Consider the following 27,132-nt stretch of genomic DNA (forward strand, 5'->3'; position numbering starts at 1 on the left):
ATATATATATATATATATATATATATATATATATATATATATATATATATATATATATATATATATATTATAGCCTATATGTGTGTACATAACTGTACATCTCTATATCTGTATACATCATATACATGTAAATTTGAATTTGTATAATTGTGTAATTATCATTATTTTTTAACTGTATTGTATTATTTTTATTTTTATTTTTATTGTAGTTTTATATTCATTTGTATCACCCTAATCCCTATGTATATATCAAGATGTTGATAAATCAAGAACTCTTTCATGTTTCTCAGAATAAAGCATTTTTATACATGATGTCCGTGTTTTGAAATATCATGAATATTATAGTGATGCAATTGTATGAGAAAGTTACAAAAACTACACGAATGGCTTTGCACACGAAATGGGGCTTTTATTTTGCCGGAAACTCAGTGTGTCTCGCCACATCAAGGATTGGTCGTCGCTTGTTGTCGCTGTGTCCATGGAAAGTTTGTGTGTGTTTTTTTTTCCTTCCTGAAAGTTTACGCAGGACTGTTGTTGCGCGCATCCAACATGACAGAGAAAGTAACGGACACCACGGCTGGCAGGCAAGTCATGTTTAATCATTACTATAGCTCTCTCTATTTGTAAGTTAAGATGTTTAATAGGATTCTGCAAATGATTAACAGTTCGTGCTATATATCCTGCCACTTTGGGCCAGAAGTTTCTTGGTCAGTGCAGATAACGCAGAACGTGAGAGTTTGAGTCGAGAGGGGGGGTCTCCCGTTTCTGCTCTCCGACAGTTTATGACACCGCAGTAATCATTATGAAAGTTTCATATAACTCATATATTGGCTATTGAGGTTATGCGATGCTATCTTCCCTTTCAAAGTTTATTGCAAAGTTATAATGAACTTGACACGCGCAGAAGAAAGTTTAAAGGGATCACGCAGTTTCACAGCGCGTGCCTGGCTCGGTCCGAAAGATACGTGAATTACGTACGGATTCTTAGAATTTGCGTCATTTCGAACTGGCAATTAAAGAAAGCAGCGCAAAATTAGTACGATAATTTGACAAGATTAAACTGCACGTGCTCATGCGTTCACACCCGCTTACAAGTTTCTTAATGACATCGAATTAAGTCCAGGGATTACGTAATTTTTGTTACACAACATACATTATTAATATTATTGCTAATTAAGAATGTGGCACGAGCTAATTTCCATACTTATGCAAAACCGGCTCGTGTATTCAAATGTATTTATGGAAACACCGCTTTTACTTTAGTTATGATGCATTTTATTATTAATAATAATAATAACAATAATAATATGCCATGGTCATTTGCATACACATGTGAAATAGGCTCGTGAACATATGTATGCAAATGAGTTTATGCCAGATGTGGTTTTCATTATTTAGAACAAGCGACCGGAAATCCTGTCTGTACTTTAGTTTATAATGAATTTTTAATAATAATAATAATAATGTGCCATGCTCGTGTGTATGCAAATGAGTTCATGCTAGATATGCTTTCATCCTTTGGGCATCTGGATCAGTTTGTGATGTTTATGTCAGGCAGATGTTAAAGCCCTGCAGCTGAAATACAAATCATAAATTGTGAAGTATTTAGGAAGCATCTACTGAGTGTGTGACTCTTCTTAGTTTATGTTGTTTGACTTGGGAATCTAAATTTGACTTCATATACCGATATTAGGGGGCGTGAATGTTCTTGCAGTGGTGAAATGATGTTCAAGTGAAACGATTAATCGCGATTAATCATATCCAAAATAAAAGTTTGTTTACATAATATATGTGTGTACAGTGCATTATTATTTTGTATATATAAATACACACACATGCATGTATATATTTAAGAAATATTTGCATGTATATATATATATATATATAATTTATATAAATATTTTATATATAAATAAACAAAAATTTCTACATGCATGTGTATGTATTTATATATACAAAATAATTATACACAGTACACACGCATATATTATGTAAACAAACTTTTATTTTGGATACGATTAATCATCTCACTGCCCTACATTTTGAACATTTATTTTGACCAATATTTTTTTAAAGATACACACACACACATAGGTTTAGTGGAATGAGAATGTTAGAAAGACCTCAGTCGCACTCATTTTGATGCAAAATGTAAATATGTATTTCATTAGCGGATTATTTAGTACTTTTTAATTTACTTCTTTATATTTTATTGATGTGATCAGGGTCCAAAACGAACTGTTTGGTACACATGGCCTGTATTAACCTGCTGAAAAGATTTCTTACAGCCCACAAAACTGTATTTTGCATATATCTGTAACCTTGTGTCAGTGGAGCCATTTAACTTCCTTAAAAAGAGCTGATTGTGTCAATCAGCAGATAAACAAATAACCAAATTAACATGTATTGCTAATGTTTATTTCTATAAAAAATGCTTATTAGTCTCGTATGGACTTTGGTGAGTGTTAAATATTTACCTTGGGTGTGATATTTCTAACATGCATTAGTTCAGTTGTGGTTTTCTGTGCGTCTCTGTGTATTATATTGAAACGAATTTCACACGGCTCAGAGCGCATTCGAAAACTTTAATGTATGAGTATAGAGAAGCGCTGATGGCAACATGTGCATGTTCATAGAACAGGGGATTCTGTTGCATCATCATGCGTTCGTCTCAAGCTGGAAGAATCCCCCGTTCCCACACTCGCTGGCCCCTGAACTCCTACCCCTACATGGGGGAACAGTGTGCCGAGATGTGGCTGTGTGATATGGTCGAAGAAGCCTAAAAGCAACGTGCTACTTGTGCGTGTGTGTGTGTGTGTGCACACGTGTGTACATGCACTTCCTTTTGATCAACCTCCTTCAGGTTCTGCAGCCTCATAAAAGGGCGCAAAGACATACTTTGATGGGTGTTTTCTGCCCCGGCATCAGCGATCCTGTCTGGTTTTTGTGCATGCTAGTGTCAGGGAGAGATAGAACGACTATTGAATGGGCTTGTGCAAACAGGACAGGGGAGAATTACAAGGTTACATTGTATCTTGCTTGCGGTCGAGTCAAGAATGCTGTCATTGTGTGTTTGGAGACACAGAATATTTGTCTAGCAGATGAGTGAGTGCCATTGAGGTGTTGAAATGTGTTTTTGCTTATTTGAAGGCATACATTGGAATGACTCCCACAAAGTGTGTATAATTAGTGCTCTGTGTTAACACACCCCTGCCCCCATAGCACTATTGGTCACACTGAGGAATTAGGGGTTTGTTAAAAAAAATTGGTGCGTAACTTATGGGAGTTTGTGCTATGAACCTCAACTTAATTTTAAGCAATCAGAATTACAATTTTTACATGGTGGATGATAAAACTTACATGGAAGGAGGATCCTGAGCCATATCTAGGGACCAGGGGCCGGATTCATGAAAGTCTTTTTAAGATTCTTAAGAAATCTTCTCAAATATTTTGTTAAGAATGTTAAGTTGTTGAATACGAAATATTCTTAAAGGTAGATTAGCCCATTTCGAAGAGGCTAGCAATAGCAAGCTAGCTTTGAAAGCATGAGATCCCACCCTCCCTTCAGAGCGTCTCCAAAGCCACGCCTCCTTCAAAACACATGAACACACACAGCAGAGTCTGCAAAGATAAATTACGTCATGTCTCAAAGCACATAACATGCACACAAACCACTTACAGAGCTCTAGTTGTACCTCCTGACTGCTGCAGATTCATTTCAGTGTTGATAGTGTTGACATTGAAACGCATAAATCAGAGTCTGAGGACTTGAACAGCTCCGGGTAGAACGTCACTGGTTGCCATCTTGTAATTACATTTATGACGTGGCGTAAACGCAGCATAAGCTTGTTGTTTTGGATCAGGACGAAAGGTAAAAGGTGTTTGTTTTTGGTGCTCGGTGGCTCTAGAGACTTGGGGTTGGGCACTTTTGATTTGCGCCGGCAAGCAAACACTCAGAACACCCTAGTAACCACCTAGCAACTGGCCAGCAACTGCATGGCAACAAAATTGTGTCTGTGACACAGGCAAACTTCACATGTTCTATTAGAAAATGTAATATTTTGCTGTTTAGAGTGGGTTTAAGGATAATCCTCAATGTTGTCGATGCCAGAGAGAGATGTCAGAGAGAATGCTCAGAAGTAGGGGTGTAACGATACACGTATTCGTATTGAACCGTTCGGTATGAGGCTTTCGGTACGCATTTTTGAACCGAACGGTTCGTTGGACCATTTTTCCTGCCGACCAAAATTTCGTTATTTCAAATGTAGGCGCGTCACGCGCGCTCATAATGTAAGAGACGCTGGCGTGACCACAACATTGCCCAACATCAAATGGCAAATGTAATGTAAGCGGAACGAAACCACTCGTTATTGTGTGGTTGGCGGACCATTTATCAGTTTGGACCAATGCAGCGCGAGCCGATCTTAATCAAGCAGCACTGTTACTACACAGCGAAATCAGAAAGAAAAAATTTGAATTCGCCACTGAAATAATAACATCGCTGCGAGATATAGTGCATTCACATTTCTCCGTTATTAATGGATCAAACAGCGCTGACGTGGAAACCAGGAAGAAACATTGTGCCATGGATGAACTATTCAGTGTCCACAGATCAGCAACATTCACCATGGATTTACTGTAGTAACACTACTAACTGTAACCATGGAAGTTTGGCAGGAATAGTAACGTTAGGCTATAATGCTTTCAAGTAACATTACGTCAGTTTTATTTTGACATTATGAATACAATTGCTGCCCTCAAATGTTAATCTGAACTAAAATAAACCTGTTTATAACTACTACAATATTACATTTCATTTTGTTCAAGGAGCTGGTTTGTTTTATAAGCTCCAAGTATAGCTCCATCATTGCTAAAAAACTGTAAAAAAAAAAATATCATACTTTATGATGTTAGTTTTAATAAAAATATAATTAAAAAAATTAAATCAAGGAAATTTCTTTCTTTTTGCTGTATCGGAAACGTACCGAACCGTACCGAACCGAACCGTGACACAAGTGTATCGTACCGAACCGAACCGTGAATTTTGTGAACCGTTACACCCCTACTCAGAAGTCCAGTATTTTTGGAGATGGGTACTTTAATTATATTTTAAAGATATCACAGACCCAGTATGTTCTCTGTCCTAATACATTCTTGGTGAAACCTTGGCCATGGACTTTTTTAGTCATTTCATGGAGTTTTAATCATACAATTCTGACTTTATAACTTGCAATTGCGACGTTATATCTAGCAATTCTGAGAAAAAAAGTCAGAATTGCGAGTTTAGCTATATCACGCAATTCTCAGAAAGAAGTTTGTCACGCAATTTTGAGAAAAAAGTCAGAATTTTGAGTTTTTTAAAATTGTATTCAGTGGCGGTAATAAGCTTCCATATGGCTGCATCATGTTGGGCAGACTTGGATTGTGAAAAGCTTAAAATCTTACGCAAGGCCTCAGTTTTTTGAGTGGCTTTTGGATTTAGGGTAGGTGGCAGCCCTTGAAGAACCCTCCTATAGTCTGAAAGGGAAGATAGATATTTATTTTGATCAATGGTGACATTTATTTGCATTTCTGTAATCCACAGTAGCAGCAGCATATGGCGAGACGAAAATAATGGTCATGGTCAATATGATATAATTCCTAGTTATGGTGCTGGCAACACCCCTGCCCCCCTTTTTTATTTTACTTACTTATTTATAACCATTTTATTAGCTAACTCTTTTGATTTATGTATGTTTTTGTTTTAGTGGTTTGTTTATGTCAAGTAGGCCTACATGATTTTTGTATTTCTTGTTTGCGAATAAGAAAATCAATCAAGTACAAATCATTTAAAAAAAGTAATATTTTAATTTAACTTTTTAAGCTACTCTGAAATGTAAAATATATATAATAATATATAATTAATATATTTAAAAATATATAATATGCATTTTTCTGTATTTCTGAGCACAATATGTGTGAGAATGCATAAACAATGTCTGGACCATGTGGCCAGCTAGGTCAACGGAAATGTGACATGAACGCACACATACTAGGGGAAAACAATCCCAAGAGCCCCTTCTCTTTTTGTATCCTGCTGCTCTGGCTGTTTGCAGACCATTCCTTCCATGTTGATTACTTTGATTTAAATTGTAAAACAAAAAACAACGAATTAAATTAATGAATTAATCAAATTAATCGCAATTAATTGCATATATCAACATTTACTAACGGTTAATCGACTAATCGTCGAATATTTTAATCGATTATTCAGCGTTTGCAATATTGATTTATATTCTAACTATCAAATAAAACAAGGAAATCACTTCAGCTTTTGAAGCCAAATGAATAGACCAATCTCCTTCAGGTTTTCTGTCCTTCTCGGAAGTCATCAATAGTTCAACTGCAATGACTGGTACTTTGTTTTTATTAAGGCAGGGCATTGACGCAAGTTTTCTATTCATAAGCTTGCGACTCAATTCCGATTCAATTTGGATATATAGCCTATCAGATATCAGTGAATCTTTCAACATACCTTCTGATGGTCATTCATGTTTATTTCGTGCTGTAACTAGTAGTAAAGAGGAAGCGATGATAATTTATTGTTTCAATTTCATAGTAAAATGGACAGAATTTAAAAGCTAAACCTTTTTTTTCATATCAAAAGTAACCTGCTCTGTCTTATCTGTCAGCTCGTTGTAAGTGTCCTCTGCAATATATCCTCACTGTGATATTTTAGCCTGTCCCACACTCTAGTTCGGTGTCTTTTATTGGATTTGATCCGAGAGGGCTTCAGTACAGTGTAGTGCTACAGTGCCCCACTGGCCAATCAAGTCCTTATTCAGTCCTATTTCATGTCATTGAACTTAAAGGGATACTTCACCTCTGGGAAGATGAATGTGTATTTAATATTGGTCATTTATATATTAGAAATGTGAAATTATTTTTGAAATTGAAGCATTCTAGACTGAGAAAAGGCAGAAAATGTATTTTTTACTCATGTGGCTGAAAGACAACAACTCCCAGAATGCACTTGCTTTGCTGCCCTTACGAGGCCACTCCCAAACCACGCCTACCGGTTACAGGGGGCAGAATCCGAAAAATGGATACAACTAGGCTTGCTTTGATACATCGTGAGTTATTTGATAAATTTCCATCGAAATGGTGCTAAATTGCGTTGTACCGGGATGTACTAGCCTAATATATAAAACACAACTTAGACTTTCACATAAAAAATATGATGCAAGGCAGGACCATGTCAACAGAGTAGCTTAGTAGCTCTGCATATGAACTGTTTTCCTCTAATTGAAATCACTATTTCTCTAAGCTAATACATTATCTAGGCTAATCCATACTCTAGTAACACTAAAGGTTTATAAAAAGAACCACAACCAATGTGAGTTATAACTTTTAATTAAAAAAATAATTAATATTAACACTTTTACACTCAAAGCTCTGCGGATTCAGCGATCTCGTCCAGAAGAAAATGTCATTGCTGAGATTCGCGACAGCAATACGCTGATTTCACGCTGCCGCCATTTTGAAATCGAAAGCGAGGCTCCGGTGGGAAGAACCCCGGAAGTACAGATAGACAACAATGCTTGGACTACCAACCTGAAGCTGCTGCCGCGATTTACACTATTGGATGTTAATATCCAATATAGGGTATGTATATAGTTCGTTCCTGCTTCTTTTTTTTTCGTTCTGAATTATATATATAAAAAAAAATGTTTTATTTATAAATGAATTTCACTGTATATAGTCTAAAGTATGAAAGAAATGTATGTACATTTTTAGAATAACTAATTTCTACATTAAACACAACAATACGCCATCGCATTCGCGACTCTCCTATGATTAAAAGCGACACTTCCGGTTTTCTTCCCACCGGAGCGATTTCAAAATGGCGGCTGCGTGAAATCAGCATATAGGACTCTATATCTGTTTCCATAGGCGCACAGCGAGAGCACTGACACCGCCAGTCCGCCCCAGCTCGGGCTCAGGTCTCGCTCTGGCCGCCTCTTGTTCCTCCATCTCCCGCAACTGTTTATCGCTGTATTGCGGCTCGTACAGGTAGCCGCGAGGATCAGATTCTCGCAACAGATCTTCGAAATCCCCTTCTGCCATTTCAACTTCAAAACTACCTTCCGCCATCGTGATTAGCCTACTATACAAACTTTCTACACAGACCAAGAGGCAAGAGCCTGTTAGCTTAGCTTCTACAGAAAGATGGCTGACACTATCTTTACATTCTGTGAGTGAGATCCCGACCCATGTGGGCGTGGTGAAAACATGCGCAACACTGGCTGTAGTCTTTAGCCTCCCGCACAAAAATCCTCCGATGACGCAAAATGGCGCGTCATCAGAGGATTTTTTCCAGACTAAAAATAAATTTTTATTTATTTGGGGGGGGAGAATCACGGTAATTCGAAAATACTACTGGTTTTCTACTGATACAAAGCTTAATGCTAAATCCTGAAGTATCCCTTTAAGTCCACAGCAATCCATTTTACAATTTGTCAGTCTGTCCGAGGTTGACATTGAACACTGGACGCATTCGTACATCTTCAGCCATTGAGTTGCGTCCTGCTGTTTTTGAATCCTTTGCTATTAAGTTGTTTTGTAAGTTTAAAGTAGTTCATTTTGAAAAATGTCTCGCTCTGTTGGATTATTATTATTTTTTTTTTGGTATTTTCATTTGCAAGAATGTGGCGATACCCGTTTTTAAGTTTGGTTTAAGTTTTAAGGTTAGTTGTGTGAGGACTCGCAAAAAGATGGTACTTCAAACGTGAATTGCTCAGATGGTCAGTTTTGGAAGGGATATTCTCTATTATGTGAATGTTTTAATATTGTTATTTCTTGTAATAATTTATTTGCATTAAATTAATGTGTTAAATTGGAAGCATATGTCCTTTTTCTTTCGTAATGTCGTCCTGTGACGTCGCACCCTCCTTGACATCTTAAGTTTTGCTTTAGCTACCATACCTTTCACGCCTAAAACTTTGAAGTCAAAGTTCATATCTGCATGTGAACGGTGTGTGTGTGTGTGTGTGTGTGTGTGTGAATAAGTAAGTGGTCACTAAGGCAGGGCAGGGTTTCCTGTCTCTGTGAATAAGCCCACTGCCTGTCTGCTTCCCGCACTCTTTATTTGTGTCTCATTATAAAGAAGTTCTCATGCTTGTGCGAAGTGTTTGTTCCGTGTTGTCTGTACGCTCGTCGAGTCATAAGGAGGAAGCTGGCACGAGGTTTGCGATTTCTCTGATTCAGCAAAATTACGTGTACGAAATCAGTTTCTGAGAGTCGGTATCATCTGGGCACTGCTTTTATTATCATGACCCTACAGTACAGGAAACTCTCTGTGTGTGTCGAGCTTCCAAAGACCCCAGCCGGGGAATTAGAGGTTGCAAATGTAATGGACTTAAAGTCGCGTTGGAATACAAAGCTCGGAAATTACACCAGAGCACCAAGTGTTTGGCTTGAGTGATGATTCTGAACTGTGTGTGTTTGAATTGGTTAATGTTAATAAGGGAGTTGATTTATAGCGGTTCCTTCCGTTCGTAATATCTGTTAAACTAAACTTACACAGACTTCGACTTAGATTTAATATTTCATATTAGCAGCTTGAATCAAAATGTAAAAATGTTTTGATTTAAAATGTATTTTTGAAACAGTTTTGAAACGATACTGTTGTTTATTTTCTAAGAGTAACGTTACAAATCTTGGTAAATTCATGATTTTTCATACACTTTAATTATCCCCATGTTTTCTTTTGTGCTGAAAAGTTGTTTATGAAATACTAGCAAGTATTTTTAGGTAACATTAACACTAGTAGGCATTGCATGATTAGATTTAACCTTACAAGGCCCTTTAAAACACCATAGCAACTACACTGCAACAACTAAAAACGATCAGGACACCTTAGCAACCACATAGCAATGCCGTGGCAACCAACCACAACAGCCAATCATGGTTGAGACTCTCACCGTTCACACCGTAACTGTTTGCTAGATAGTATATTGGTTTTGAATGCTGTTTTTTGAGTTGTTTGATTTTAACTCAAGCCTTGTATAGTGTGAAGACACATTTGTACAGATGCAAGACATATTGACTGTTCACCCATAACACGTTTTTGCATTCCACTGCACTGCTTTTCCATTGTTTTATATGTAAACAACACTACATGGACGTCTTTGAATGTCGTACTTGCATTTTTTTGCAGCCTCCTATGACGCAGCGTTCTAAAAAAGTTTTTAAATGCAAAAATGCATTTTCTGTGAACTACAGCCCTGCTCGTTTGCTCTGAATAATCTTGTCTTTTGGTATGCATCCATTGAGTTCCAAATACAAATGAAAAATAACCAAATGAATTGTCATTTTTATTTGCAAAATATTTAATTCAATGGATTATCAGAAATAATAATTGGCTTTACTACATGGTTATTTAATTTTTTAAAAAGTGGGGTGATTTCCATCAAAAATAACTATACTGTAATTTTATTATATATACGCACACACACCGGCCACTTAATTAGGTACACCTTGCTAGCACCGGTTTGGACCCCTTTTGCCTTCAGAACTTCCTTAATTCTTCTTGGCCAAGATTCAACAAGGCGCTGGAAACATTTCTTTTTTGGTTCATATTGACATGATAGCATCACACAGTTACTGCAGATTTATCAGCTGTTTATCCATGATGCGAATCTCCTATTCCACCACATCCCAAAGCTGCTCTACTGGATTGAGATCTGGAGACTGTGGAGGCCGTTTTGAGTTTAGTGAACTCATTGTCATGTTGAAGAAACCAGTTTGAGATGATTTGAGCTTTGTGACATGGCACATTATTATCCCACTGGAAGTATCCATCAGAAGAAGATGGGTTCACTGTGGCCATAAAGGGATGGATAGGGTCAGCAACAATACTCAGGTAGACTGTGGTGTTTAAACGATGCTCAATTGGTGCTAAAGGACCCAAAGTGTGCAGAGAAAATATCCCACACACCATTAGACTACCAGCAGCCTGAACCGTGCATACAAGGTAGGATAAATACATGCTTTAATGTTGTTTACGCCAAATTCTGACCCGAACATCTGAATGTCTCAGCAGAAATCGAGACTCATCAGGCCAAGCAGTGTTTTTCTAATGTTCTATTGTCCAGTTTTGGTGAGCCAGTGTGAATTGTAGCCCATCTGCTTCAAGGTTGGACGTGCGTTATTTAGACGTATCTAGGTTGTAGCGAGTGGTTATTTGAGTTACTGTTGTTTTTTTATCAGCTGGAACCAGTCTGGCCATTCTCCTCTGACCTCTGGCATCAACAAGGCATTTTCGCCCACAGAACTGCCGCTCACTGGAAATTTTCTCCTTTTCTGGCCGTTATCTATAAATCTTGAAGATGGTTGTGTGTGAAAATCCCAGTAGATCAGCAGTTTCTGAAATACTCAGACCAGCCCGAACATGGCATGGCACCAACAACCATGCCACATTTAATGTCACTTAAAACACCTTTCTTCCCCATTCCCCACCAGTTTGAACTTCGGCAGATCGTCTTGAGTATGTCTAAATACCTCAATGCATAGAGTTGCTGCCATGTGATTGGCTGAATAGATATTTGTGTGTATGTATATATGTAATTTTTTTTAAGTAATATTTGTAAATAAATAAAATCATACTGTGATTTAAGACTTTGGTCTTACCGCCCAACTTTAATGCCAGAAAGAGCGTTATCACGGTAGTAAAGGCTACAAAGTGCATGCAAAGTATATGGAGATGGGGAAAAGAAGACAAGTGAGGAAAATGAATAAGCTTATGGTGTGAAACAGGAATGAGTTAAAGTGAGAAAACAATGAAGTGGCTGTTTGGGTATGTCGAGGTTTAAAGATGGAGAAATAGGGCAGTTAGGAATAGGATGAAAAGAAACACGAGGGAGGTATTGCAAGAACGGGAATTTAACATGCATGCATGTGAAGGATGAGGAAGGAGAGAATAATGTGGAGAGAGAGACGGCCAGAGAGGAAATGATGTTAGTTTGTTTGGAGGTTGCTGAGTCATGAGTGGGCCGGATGATCACTGATAGAACGAACACCCGGGGGCCAGCACAGGGGGCGGGACTACGTCACACGTCACACGGCTCTGAAGCACGGGCCATGGTGTAAACACGACATATGCACTCGCATCGATGACTTTCCAGGCTGGTTAGGTGCTAGTCTGATGCTGGTTAACCAAGAAAGTCTTGCTGGTTGTAGAAATGGTTCACCCTATAAACATTATTGCATGACTTTCCAAACCCTCTATGACTGACTTTCTTCTGTGCAATACAAAAGTGGCATTTTCATAAGATGAAAGAAAACCATACAGGTTTGCAGTGGCAAGAGGGTGAATGATGCCAAAATCGTCTTAAGAAAAAAGGTTTTTCCATTACACTTCCCCGTGTCTGGCGTTTTTAAATGCAGAAATGTGTTTTGTGTGAACAGCCCCGCTCATTTGCACTGAATAATCTTGTCTTATGGTTTGCATATGGAAAATAACCAAATGAACTGTAATTTTCATTTGTAAAATATTGAATTCGATGGATTATCATAAGAAATTGGCTTTGCCTCGTGGTTATTTAATAGATAAAACAATTTGGGTTTGATTTCAATCAAAAATATCCAATGGACCCTTTTCATAGACTGTGATGATACTTTTCCACAGTTATTTCCATTGTCAACACTATCCTTTGTTATATTACATTGACATTAATTGACAGACAAGAAGTTAATGCTGCTGTTTGAGTGTTTCTACAGTTCTCTCTCTTCTGACCGACACAATCAGTCCCTCTATATATTTTTTTCTGCCTTTTGTAAAGTCGCATAAAAATGCTAATATTGTGGATTTTTTTCTTTTGCGGTTGTAAATGAAATAAAAACATACAGTGATTTAAAACTTTGTCCACGATACCAGAATTTGCATTTTTGAGCAAACCATTTCTTTAAGCAAATTAGGAAGCTTTGAGTGCAAACCACCAAAACCAGGCAGCAACACATCTTAAAGACGTTTGTGACCAGCTTTGACCTCGTCTTTTTTAGAAAGGACTTTGCACACCAAAGAAAACAGCTATACGTGTGATGGGTGTTCCTCTCCCTGTGTAGGTTAATGCTTCCTGTCACCCAATAAAAGAGCAGAGTGCATGATGCCGTCTAAAGAATGCCCCCCTTCTCTTTTTGTCCTCCTTTAGTGTGCGAGTGTTGTGGTTTTTCTGATCTGTTGCTTTCTTCATGTATTAAACCTTCATTTTGTCATGCTTCAGGGCTTCCAACGGAACTTCAAGAACAGCCCTTTACTTCTCACGCAGAGTTAAACGTTCACAGGCGTCCGAGAGGGCTGTGCGCTCGTGAATGAGGATGTGGGGAAGAGAATGGGGAGATTGGCTCCAGTTGTGTCGCAACGCGTCTGGTGCAGCGCAGCACCCATGTGCAGATTTTTTTTTTTAGCCTCAAAAGAAAAATTCCCCAGCTGCAAATGGCGACTGTGATCCGATTCCGAAGGTGGTTTGCACCACGTGTTGAGGGACTGCGCACATTCACGAGCAAATTCCACATCGAAAACCGCGGGCCCATCAGTGACTGGTATCAGATGCTTCTGACACTTTCAACTTCCTCAGTCTTCCTCTTCACATCAACAATGTCCTCACAGATATTTCTGTGTTTGACCCGTTGCGCGTTGTAAAGTGGCATGAGCGATATTAGTCACTCTCTTCCTGTACTGGAGAGTTGAATGAGGGAGTGAGTAAAAGCGAAGAATCTGTTTTGTACCAGCTGAGTTCAGAAGACTGCGTCAGCCATGCAGTGATGAGGTAAACTGATACACTTCGTTAGCGTTCATAGAAAGCTTGATTCATTGAACAGTTTCGGTACAGAGATTGCTCAATCAGAAGATGCGCAGCGTAAAGAAAGAGATAAATTGTTCACGCACACTAGAATATCAAAACCTTATATAATATGGTATTAAAACACAATCTCACAAGACACGTGTTCACCTAGTAATGGAAGTAGTGGCAGATCTTCCGTATTGTAACTTGGTTCAATTTATTGGTTGTTGGTTGAATGGAGGCAGATATTAATGCCTGTGAGTCAGTGTGAATTTTGTAGCCTCAGTTTCCTGTTCTAAGCTGACAGGAGTGTCACCGGTGTGTCTTCTGCTGCTGTAGGCCGTCTGCATCAGGGTTCAAACCATTCAGAGATGCTCTTCTGCAGATCTCAGTTGTAACAAGTGGTTATTTGAGTTAATGTTGCCTTTTTATCAGCTGGAACCAGTCTGGCCATTCTCCTCTGACATCAACAAGGCATTTTCGCCCACAGAACTGCCGCTCACTGGATATTTCCTCTTTTTCTGGACATTATCTGTAGACCCTAGAGATGGTTGTGTTTGATAATCCCTGTAGATCAGCAGTTTCTGAAATACTCAAACCAGCCTGTCTGGCACCACGTTCAATGTCACTTAAATCACCTTTCTTTCCCATTCTGATGCTCAGTTTGAACTTCAGCAGCTCGTAAATGCCTAAATGCATTGAGTTGCTGCCATGTGTTTGGCTGAATAGATATTTGAATTAGCAAGCAGTTGAACATGTATACCAGACTTGCAGTCGATTGTAAGAAAGGGGTGCCATGCATCACCAGAGAGAAGTCTGTCATTTTCACCGAAAGATTGACTTATGATATCAAATTGACCCTTCGCAGGGAGTTTGATTGACATGTGATCTGACCAATCATACTTCGCCATCCGCCATTTTGTCCGACAAAGCAGTCAGGAGAGTTAGTAGATTAACATGGGAGGATTTGAATTTGAAAAACGGAGTGTACTGATGCCTTTCTGCGGTTAAAACTACATTCCTTCTTATGTTCATTCATGTTTATTTGATGCTATAAATGAACTAGAAGGAAGAGATGGTCGGATCACGAGCAGCTTTAACTGATGCTCTACAGCGATCTGTCACGACCGGTCACGACACATTAAAGAGCCACAAAACGGTATTTATTGTTTAAATTTCTTTTTTTTTTAAACGACCAAATTTGAAAGGTGAGACAATATGTTTAAAATCAAAAGTAACCGAAAAGTAACCTGGTCTGTCCTGCCTGTCAGCGTGTTGTCAGTCCGCGTCCGCAATGTACTTTTCACTGCGTGAGAACATGGTGTGTGTGTGAGAGTAGCGTAGCTTGTCGGACATAGCGACAGTAACTAAGGGGGGCGGGTCTTTGCGAACGTCAAAGGTCAAAATAAATAAATAATTAAAATGAAACATGCATGGATGGATCATCCACAATAAGATCAATAAAATGCATTTTTGAAAAAGATTAGGATTTCATGCCGACTTTGAGCGATCACACTGACACGTATAGGCTATAAAATCACTGTCAAAACTCTCATTAGTAGTCCGTACATGTTGTTGCTGCTTATTTGAATAAAGTTGCACTCTGCTCAACTTTGTTGAATTGTGTTTAACCATCTTTGATGCTTGAGTCAGTAGAGATCAGCAGTTCTTATTAGGCATGTTAATATGTTCACTGTTTTTTTTTCCGAACTTGAGATCGTAAACATTTGCATATTTGTTTACGTGTGCATTACATCTGTTCTGAGCGAAATTGCAGCCGTAAGCACAGTGCCCAGTCGCCACATTTAAAAAAAACCACAAAAAAAACCCCCGAACAAGATTGTCACCAGAGCTACTGTGAGGATAAATAAACATGCACATTTGCTAGACGTAATATGTATATAAACATGCACAACACATTTGAGACGAGGCTAAAATGTTCCTGTTAAATAAATTATTTAAGATCTTCACCACCTCTCAATTGATTCGAAATTTCATTTTAAATTTGAGCTCATTTGAATTGTTTGAGGCATTTACATAAAGACTCTTCAGTCCAATTTAGCCATCAGTCCAATTATAAATGGATTATTAATTTGCATTTAAATGTAGCTTATGAAAATGAATCATGTTGGTTGCCTTGTTACTGCAAGTTACTTTCCATATTAATTTGCAGCAGCATAGAGTCTGGTAACCTTAGCTTACATGTACTGAAGTAGCTTCACAAAATAAAGCGTGTACTTGATATTTTTCATTATGCAGTAAGTGTTTGAAAAAAGCAACTTGATGCGGTGTGTTATATTGCAATTCCACTCATACTCAATTCTCTTTAGCAATCACAGTATAGAACGGACTTTATTGTGCATGGATGCAATTTTGTGATGTTGTTAATCTGTTTTTCGCAGTGATTTCCTGCTGTGCTGGTTACTGCAATGAATGGTAACACTGTCCAGCAGACCACAAGCACTGCACTATCCGTAGCCCCCCCCTGTGGATGGAGGGAGTTCTGCGAGTTGCATGCCAGCACCACGGCCCGAGAACTTGCCCAGCACTACCGGCGCTTTATCAAAGAGCGGCCGGTACAGGATGTGGTCCCGCCGGAAAATTTCTCCAAGCAATTCAGCGCACTGTTCCAGCACCACTTCAGCTGTGAGGTGGCTAAAGATGCAGAAACCCCCCTGCGGCCACCACCATTACTACCCATGACCAGCCGCTTACGCATCACTTCCTTCTCAGGGGTGCTGGATTACCGGGAGACCGCGCGGCCAGGAGCGTCTCCGCTAGTCGCCGCGTTTGCGCCCAAACCAGATGCCGTTGGCATCCCTAGGGAACAGGAGCAGTTGCAGCGCTGCTCTCCTACAGACACTACACGCAGAACGCGGCCACACAGCCAGGAAGATGAACACCCGGAGCGGAGGACCGCGTCAGAAAGATACGCGCACCCTGCGTTTCCCTTCCCTTCCCGTAGTGAGGTAACACACATTTCCGTCAGACGCATCCGAGAAAGCGTATCCCAACTCTTTAAGAAATCTACGCAACTTGATGAATCTTCAAGTGGTTACCCTAGGGACGATTCACTCCAGGTGGGCGGACCATCTGCGACTGTTGAAAGCACCTCTCAAACCCCACCTCAGACTGTGCAGGTAACCGCCCATCGCACCTCAAAGAAGGTTGCACTGTGGGAACGTTGGAATCCATTGCGAACTGTGAGACGGCGGCAAGAGACAGGAAGTGTTTGTAAAGAGGGGCAGCTGCGGTACCTGGAGGTGGATGACACTATCTCAGACACACCCCCGCATTGGCTGCGCTGCCGCCTGCAGGTCAGGAGGACCAATGACCACACAGCTAGCGAGAGGTACCAGCTAGAGCTCTACGACCCACCCAAGGTAAGGCGACCGGTCGAAAACCGAATGCATTTTTCAAGAGTGACTACTCTCATGTGTTAATTTTTTTTCCCCTAATTTGTTAATTGTATCTCTCAGAGTTTGTAGTTGTTTCTGACTTACTGTAACTTGATATATTGGTCAGATCTTTTAGATTAGATCAGTATCAGTTGAAGAAATGTTAAGGTATATTTCATGGAAATTTGAAAAATTGTCATCATTTACTTACCTTTACAGTATGTTGCTCAAAACGCGTGAATTTCTTCCATGAACAAAAAATTTGTTGTTTAGCAGAATCTCATTTGCATTCATGTATCTTCCAATATGGCACATCAGAATGTGTTGTACAAAGTTTGATGTCAACCTGATGTGACTTACCTTGAAGCGTTAAATATATGCAAACGTAAATGAGATTTAAGAGCAAAGTCGTGCTTTAGTTAATAAAAATGTAAATTTCATTCACGTATATTTAAATATGACATATCATGATGTGTTGCACGAAGGTTGATGCCAATGACAAATCGCACAAGAACTAATAGCATTGGTAAATTTTGCCATGAATTCTGGTGTGATTTGGCTTGATGCGTTATATTTAAATATATTTGAAAGACGTGTCATGTTTTAGTTAATAAAAATGTCAATTTTATCCACAGATAGTTAAATATGGCACATCAAGATGTGTTGCACCAGTTTTGTCGTCAATGACACATGCGTTATGTTTAAAATACATGCAAATGAGAGCTATGTCGTGTTTTAGTTACCGTAATAAAAATTATAATTTGATTCACCTGAATGCAAATATGATGCATTAAGATGTGTTGCACCACGTTTGATGTCAATGAAACATGAGAACCAATTGGATTTGATGTCAAACATGGTTTGAATGATCTTGAGGCCTTACATTTTCATAATCGCGAATGCAAATGAGATTTAAGAGCTGTATGGCGGAGGGGAGGAATTTCAGTAAATAACAACTTAAGTTTAGAAAAGTTTCAAACTTGCAGTCCTTACATTCTGCAAGATTTATCCTGCTCCATGGAAGAAAGAAATTCAGATGGGTTTGAAAGTGTGTAAATTATGCATGAAATGGCGTATGTATGACACGCCAATTCGTATTTTCATTTTTGGCGTGCTATCAACACGCATAATCGCTTTTCAGCGTGTTTATCAACGCCTTTGACTTAACGTTAAATTACTGTATTATGTATATATAAATATATGACCTACCCCAACCCCGTCCCTAAACCTACCCGTCACTGGGGTTAATACCATTTATGAGTCTTCTCCTACCATCCTAGGAAAAGAAATATCGCTCCACAGATGTAGATATAGATTTTGCTTCGTTTCGCTCGGACATTTAACGGCGTACACATACACGCGGAATCACTCGGACATTTAATGGCGTAGACATACACGCAAAAGATTTCGGCGTGGACATACACGCGGATACCTCAAAATGCGTATAGATAACACGCCACTTGAATTGAAAGTGGTGTGTATGTTTACGCAAAGTCATGATGTCATGTTGCAGAATGCATTTTTTATCAAAACCAATGATTGGCGTGATTCACCTAGTAACTGATCTGTTCACAGTAACACTCATATAACCTTATTATCCACCCACATGCAAGACAAACAGCCAATTTGGAACGAAGTATGATTGATGCTATCAAATGTAATGAAACTAATAAGGACACAATTACTGTGTTGTCTGCATTTCTCTCCGCCTCGCTCCATTTCTCGGGCTGACACAGCATGATAGCCTAATTGGTAGTTTTGTCAGTTCATTCAGACAGCAAATGACGTCTGCTCACTCGAGGGGTTACGGTACGGCTATATCAAGGCACTGATTGGCTGCTGAGGAATCTTGGCAGAGATGCGAGAACTTGCTCTGAATGTCTATATAAGGGAACGGCAACGTAGACCAAGAAAGTTCAAACACTTAAAGTTGATAGACTCCAATAAATGTCAGAAGCATGCACACACATTTTAGCTTCAAATTAGCAACGCATTCATTGGTTCTTTTTGTTGTTGTTGACATTTTATTAGATTCATAATTTTAAAAGGAGAGAAATGGAAATTAATTTTCTGAGCATGCATGCATGCATCACACTTTATTTCACAGTGTCTTATGCACTGTATTGGTGTGTGAGCGTCGAGGCTGCATCATACGAGTCCGTGCCTTGATTCTGTAATTGTGCGCTCTATGTTTGGTGTGTTCACTACAATAGCAGCAGCGAGGGCAGCTATGCTAAGAGAGGAAGCTGCAGGGTGGCTGATAATTTCTTTGCGTGAGAAACTTTGTTTCAGGGAAGTCCTAACTTTAAAACCAGCCTGTGCACAGCAGATAAATGAGTTTGATTATCTGCTTTCAGATTTCACAGAAGTGTTTTATTATTATCAAGTTAAAAATGACTAGATAGGCCAGAGACAAAAGTGTTAGAATATATTTATAGACATTAGATATATGTTTACTTGTGCATCCAGGGCTCAACATCAAGGTTTTCCAGGTACAGTTTTTCAGCAATTCATCTCAAGTGCATGACATTTTAAAACCATGACCCACTAAAGTTGCTAAATGATTCATAATTGCTGGATCTTCATGAAGTAGGCTGAGTTCATTTTTAGCCTAAACAGATGACTAGTTATGTGTTTCTAGGTAAAAATTATCTATCTATCTAGATCGTTTCAATTCAATTTCAGCAAGTGAAGGACAAATTTATACTCGCGTGCGTTAGGCTATTACTGTAGGTACATTATTGTCTCAGACAGACAGTAGTTTGAAGCTGCTCAGGCCACCATTTTCTCTCTCTTCTCTGAAAGCAAGCGATGATGTAGTCAAAATATCCGGTAGTGTGGGTTTTACGTGAACTCGCTGGACCTACCGTAAATACGAGTGTTGTGCATTATTTTTTGACAGACATCGATGTTGTGATGTTCAAACGATGTGGATTTGAAAACAGATGGATCGTACGGTATTAATTATTTATTTATTAGCCGGCAAGTATTCAATGAAGTGATTGATGCCCATGAGTGTGTGTTATGTCTATTTTTAGTAATATTATAATATTTTAGCAATATTTTACAAATATATAATTTGTAATATTACAAACAACAGCCAGTCTAGGTTTTTGACATGAGGTGTCAACTATGTTTGATTTTTGGGTTATTATAAAATGTGCTGGAGACATTCGAAATGCTCATTATACTTATTTTACGGATTTTGTGACTTAAATAAATTTCATGTTACTCAGAGACTGACATGTTTGGCTTGTCAAAATTTTTAATTTGTTAATTAAATTTTTTTTTTTTTTACCAGGAGTGGTTTTCATGCACAACGTTGTCTGTCTCTTATAACAAAAATATTTAAACCCATGAAAATGCAGATCATGTTGAAAATAATAGTGAAAAAAAAAAAAAAACTTTTTAAAACTATTGTTCCATAACTCCATTATTACACCTTATTACCCCCAGATTTAGACTCATATGTGTGTAGAAAAACTGGATGGTTGGTTTCTTGCTTGTTTATGTGTATGTGATGTTGTTTGGAAGGTTTGAGAAACATCTGTTTTGGGCTTCAAATGATAGTGTTCATTAAACAGGGCTTCTAGGGCTAGAGACCACAGACCTTAAATTGCTGATGTAGTCTGAACAAGTTTGGTCAAGCTGTGCTTTGAAACCTTAAATCGGATAGAAGACATACACAGATACACACATATATGGACACCAGAATAGCCAGCAGTTTGTAGTGCCCTTGAGCCAATAGAGTATGGATTGAATAAGACCTAGTGTTTGTGTTGTATGTTGACGTCTTCTGATGTGGTTTGTTGGTGTGTGAGCAAGCGAGAAGGAAGACATGCCATAATAAAGTTAGAGTTCCGATTTTGCTATTATGTTTATGTGTTGGAGGTGTAATCATGTCTTGTTTTTCTAGTATTATTTGCTGTACAGCAATCATATCCAGTGCTGTGGAAAATATTTCTAATTCTAGAAAACCGCATCCTCCCATCTGGAGTGTGTTAGAGCTTCACGGTGACCTTATGCTCATGCAGATGCTCACACAACTACATCCAGAGTCGTTTTAACTCTTTAACAAGCCACTGACAACTGAATCCGATCAACAACACAATATTCAATGTAACAGTCTGCACTGACACACAACCTAAAAACAAAATGCGTAAGATATATGATAGTTTATGCTTGCATTTTTTTGGGGTCTTTGTAAAGTGAAATCAAGATGGACATTTTTTTCAGCGGTCTTGGTTCTTGATGTATTTTCCCTTATTTATTTTTTCCATAAAAAAAATAAAAAAATAAATAAAAAAAACTTTGATATGAGATGAATCGCAACATTTGTGAACTATTGTTTTAAGCAAAACAGCAAAAATATAATTTTCTATGGAGAACGTGAATGGGATTTTTACCTGTTGGGTTTTGGTCACGACACGTGCCCTCGTTTGTTTTGCATTTGCTTTTTAAAGAAACGGTCTGAAACTTGACTGAAACCCAGCCTGACTCAAAAGTTTAGTTTCTTAACGTGATCGAGCAGCTCTGACCTCGTACCCGGTTTTATCAATATGAGAATCTGCTGATTGATAAGTAGGCCACAGTCATCAGTCATAACGAAATCAGACATGTCCCAGACAATTCTCCGAAAGCATAACACTTGACAAGTGTTATATCAAGAATTATATCACACACACAGATGCATTCTTAAAGATGTACTCGCACACACACACAGTTGCAGACCGCGCACTGGTTCACATGATGTCAACAGCATTTTTTATTTCGAACAGAAGTGCAAGTAATCATTTTCTATTTGTCCATTTTTTAATAATTGGCATGACTAATTTAATTCGAGATGAATTTAAATGAAAAATGTATCACTCTTTTTTTTATTCGTCATTTTTTCAAATTGTAGTTTAATGTCACATATGTTCTATTTTAGCGTTTCTCAGCTGGTCTTGGTAATCATTTTGTATATTTTTGGGCCTGCATAGTTCAGAATAATATTAATACATTTCATGCCTGACTTGTTTCTTATTTACATGAATAAAACTGATTTCGAAACCAGCTGAGATCCACTGCTCTATATGTTTATGGGAAAAATAAATGATTACTGATCAAATCAGTGTAGAATAGATTAATAAATACAAGTTCCAAAAAGTTGTAATTTTGGGGACATTATAATTCGAATAGTCTGAAATAATGTTAACATCAAATAACATGTTTTTTTTTAAGGTCATCCATTCATTTATTTCGTTTTTTAATTAATTCAGTATTTAATTTGATTTGGTTTTCTTTATGTAATTATTTTTATTTATTTATTTTTGGATATCTGAGCACATTGTTTGGCCTCTTTAATAATTTAGTGTTTTTACACCTCATGGTTTCCATTAACTGAGTAGTTTGTTTTGTCTGTTAGCTTCTGCTTTTTTATTTACTGATGTAGTTCAATCATTAGTAGTAAAGCAGATCTGTCAACATTACCGATTCACACTGGCACAGACTGTCCAAAGCCTTCACATCTGCAGAATCAGGACTGATATGAGATCCACTGTGTGCTTTGCATATGACAGTTCCTCATCTTTGGGTGGTTGTGTGTTTTTGTGTTCACCCAATACCTCTGAGAGCTGTGTTCGCTCGGAGGACAAACACGGCCATGTGGGTGGTGGGTGTGAAACAGCCCCTGCTTAAAATATTGTGTGTAATATATCAGTGTCGCCTGTAATTCAACAGTACATCCTCATGACGCCTGTGTTATGCATCATTGAATGCTTGTTTGTTTGGACCCAAGCACTGTTGAAAGCCCCCCAGTGTGAATATTCACAACAGCTGTGCAGCGTGTGAAATATACAATGAGTTTTGGGTGAATTTCTTTAGTTCCTTTACTAAAATTTGTCCAAACGACATTTTGAAACAAAACAAAAAAGCATTTTTGTAACATGTTTTTAATTATTAGGGGTGTAACGGTACACAGAAGTCACAATTCGGTACGTACCTTGATTTTGGGGTCACGGTTTGATACGAGTTTGGTACATCTACCAGTTCGGATACAAAATTGTAAAGGGTCTATTTACATTTTTTTACAGTCACAATAAAAACAAAACATTGTGCTTTTGTAAAATAAAGAAACAAACAGGATGTCGCTTTCTGGTAGGGTTGCCAACTTTCTGAAATGGAAATAAGGAACGGATATTGTATGCTATCATACATTAACGTTATAACATATTATAATATAACTTATTAGGCCTACGCCTATATATTTATAGAATAGCAAAGTAGTCCTAATCAATAACAGGCCTATACAAGACTGAACCACATAGATATATAGCTATCATGATCATTTTGCCAACAATGAACCATGGATTTGTTTAGTTTATAATACGTTTTATTTTTAACTTAAACAAATACAACATAGCCTATAACATTCAAAACTCAGACTGCATTTGAAGAAAAATAAACACAACAGTTGTCTGTAGCCTTGTGCGAACTTATTCAATAGAATTAGACTTCTAGAATGTTCTTTCCAGTGCAAAAAAAATAATATTTTTAATATCCCTACCTTTAATACCTCGCGCATTCCAGCCACGGGTAGTCATTTTCCCATTCAACTCTATATATTTGCTCTTTTCTTTTTCGCCGGCTGCTCGGAGGTAGTCATTTTTACATTTCCCGCTGTTGTCACTTGTCGTCATCGTTGCTACAATACGTGACTCACAATGACTAACGACCAATTAAAAGGGCATTCTCTAATGATGATAAAAACGCTACGCGGCTGATCACAGACAAACAGGGGGAGAAATTAGTATCTACCGCACCGTAGGGTTTTTTTCTTCTTATCATAGCCTTAAATGTCTTCGTTCATAGTCTGTCTGACATTTATTAGAAGCTATGTGCCTGTCATGAATTTGCACTGAATTGATTCTCAAAAATACGGAACAAAGTGCGTTCCGTATCTGTTCAATACGGAACAAGACTTTTATGTGTCAAATACGGGACGATTCCGTATTATACGGAACGGTTGGCAACCCTACTTTCTGGCATCCCGGTTTCCTTTCCGTAAATCTTGTGGAACGCGCCACAAAAACGAATCGAATCTCGGCGTTTAGGATATACTAGCAAGCTCTTGCGTTCCATCTGAACTCCTGTTTTGGGTTGATGCATAGATTGTCTCTTCTTCTGTTCTTTTTGCTGTCGTTGCGGTTAGCAGACACCGATTGAGTGCGTGACCATGCACTCGCACAAATGCGACCACTTCAAATTTGAACTCGCACCTTCTCAAACAATTGTGGTCGCAGTCTGGAGGCCTGTGTAGTGGTTTTTCATGTCAGAACATTCTATTCGCTTTTTTAAATTGCAAATCGCTGTCGGTGTGAGCGCCCCTTTTTTAAAGTCCCTGTAAAGGCAATTTCAAAAAAAAATTCTAAACACATTATAAATGTTAGAAATGTATTGCTAAAACATATTACAAAGACTGTGAACTGTGAAGTACTGAATTGTGGAGTTAGATCGTTAAACAGTTTTTCACCATTGCTATTTTCCGGATTTTCTGGGCGGGGCTAAAACAGGGCTCGATGACGCACTGGAGCCCTTGAGCTCCTGGACACGCCCCTACTTGATGACGCACTAAAGCCGCTGAGGCTGGCCGCTCCTAACAATATTATAGAGCACATACACATCAGTTTGCCGCTCAATCGCGAGTTACTGTCAGTACTATTATTAGTAACAGCCTACAGATTGCTAGCTAGCTATGCCTTCGTCACGGAAATGCGTACTACCTGGATGCGATCACCGGATCACGTACAAAACAGATCGGTGTCCTTGTTTAAATTTCCGAAAAACGATTACATCAAGAAGAAGTGGATTAATTTTGTGAAGAGCCAACCTTGATGGAGAGCTGAGGATCACCGCCAAAACCTGCCTCTGTAAGTAATCATTTTACACGGGATAGTTTTATAAACTTTCGTCGGAGATAACTGTCTGGGATTCACTGATAATCCGCAGTTACTGGTGAATGGGGCCGAACCGACTCCCGCCTCAGCCTTCATCCTCCCGTCGCGCGGACAACTGGTGCCATTCGGCAGTGCGTGCCCACCGTGCGAGCATCCATTCCGGCTGTAGAGTTGAGTGTGGCGACGGCAGCTTTCCCGCGAGTGGGTGTGGTTTCAGCGCAGCCAGCGGACACGCCCCCAGCGTTTGAGAGCAGAGATTACTGCTCATTTTTTCAAGATTTTTATAGCTTATTTTATGTACTTGCTGGCTTTTTTTATCATTCAAATTTGGCTGGGTGGCTAATAACACATTTTTCTGTGGTGTGACAAACTCAAAACACATACTTAATTTTGACTTTACAGGGACTTTAAGTCTTTTAAAATTATTTTTGTCATCTTTGATTATACAAATCTATTATAAAGCTATTATGCTTATACTATAACAATTATGACAGTACTTTGTTTCGGTATGTCAACTTGCCATCCGACATCGATCCTATCAGAAATCAAGCGACTTAATTGTTTTGGTTACTGAAACGTAGTTTCGAAACACTATTGAACCAATTTATTAAAGGTAGGGTATGGGATTTTCAAAACGGCCGGCAGATTTTGAAAATACACAACTCAAAAAGGGGACACGCGCGTGAGGGGGATGGGGGGATGGGGGGATGGTACGACCGTTTGATTAACGCACTGACTGTCCAATGATTCTAGGTGGTCTTGGAAATGATTGGCTGGAGTTTTTCGAGTCCTGCCCGTTCCACAGATGATTAAATTGCTTAATTTTCATTTCAGTGCTTGTAACTCAGTGGCTGTAAGTGGGTTAGGAATAGGATTTCAAGTGATTTAAAAAAAGTGGTCAAAAAAGAAAATCACATACCCCACCTTTAAATAAGTCAAATAAATTAGCAGTGTAGTTGCGTAGTTTTAGTGGCATCAGACCCGTCCAGACACTATAATTTGCATCCTTTGGGTTTAAATTTTAATACCATTTTTTTTTCCCACACTAGTGTGTTATTTTTCACAGAATTCGCCTGTAACTTCACATTTACACCTGGCGATTTCAATATGATCGTGTGCATTAACATTTAAAAAAAAAAAATCCATATGCTATCCGAACACGAAATACATGGTAATGCCAGGTGTAAAAGGCCTCATCCGTCATTTCTACATTGCACGTATCCATTAGGATGAGCAGAGTCCATCTCATGCTTTTGTTTTCAGTTTTGGTCCCCTGACGTGAGCAAATGGTGTTTAGGTTTCGGTGCGTGGTTTTTCAGTGTGTGTTCATGTGGAAAGCACGCCACAGCTCTTTAATTTGTATATCAAAGGTGTTTGCTATAGCTGCGTGTTTGTGTGAATCCAGTGAAGTGTTGTGCAGACTGTTTTTCTCTGCTAACAGCTGTTTCAAGCCGTGTCTACACTGCAGGTGCCAACGTGACACTTCAGTTTTGTCGCGTCATATCAGCGTAGACCGTTTCGGTGCAGTATAGATAGTCAATTATTGCAAAAGTTCTAGTCACTTTCGCAGTAAATACACTGTAAAACATTGTGTTGGTTTAACTTAAAAAAGTGAGTTACCTTAAAATTTTGAGTTCTTTGAAATTAAAAATTTGAGTTAACACAATAGATATTATTTTAAAACTCAAAATATTATGTTAACTGAACCACATTAATTACCTAAGTTGATTTGACGAAAGAAAAAAAGTTGAAAAATATTTTTTTTACAGTGTACTGCAACATCATTTGAATATATGCTGCGTTGGAGTATAGACAGCTTGGTTGATTCTGATGGGAGCGTTTTAATTTGTCGTCCATGTTTGCACTTGCAGTGCAGTGATCTGCATTGATTTTAATGGTAACATTCTAGTTTTGTCACATAATATGCATCATATTTGTAATCTAGACAGCTTTGTTGATTGTAATGGGCGTAGA

At 38.5% G+C, this 27,132-nt stretch overlaps 1 protein-coding gene across 1 annotated transcript in view; it reads left to right on the plus strand.

The window, feature by feature from the left end:
• The first annotated feature begins 466 nt into the window (after positions 1-466).
• Positions 467-27,132, plus strand: part of sh2b3 (SH2B adaptor protein 3) — a 46,281-nt gene continuing 19,615 nt past the window's right edge. Inside the window, exons 1-2 of the mRNA XM_056254802.1 lie at positions 467-584; positions 16,226-17,206. Coding sequence (XP_056110777.1) covers positions 16,253-17,206 — 954 coding nt within the window. The 5' untranslated portion in view covers positions 467-584; positions 16,226-16,252. The remainder of the gene's footprint in view (positions 585-16,225; positions 17,207-27,132) is intronic.

Source organism: Rhinichthys klamathensis, unplaced genomic scaffold (genome assembly GCF_029890125.1).
Source record: "Rhinichthys klamathensis goyatoka isolate OS25496 unplaced genomic scaffold, OSU_Roscu_1.1 h1tg000114l_1, whole genome shotgun sequence".
Taxonomy (NCBI): Eukaryota; Metazoa; Chordata; class Actinopteri; order Cypriniformes; family Leuciscidae; genus Rhinichthys; species Rhinichthys klamathensis.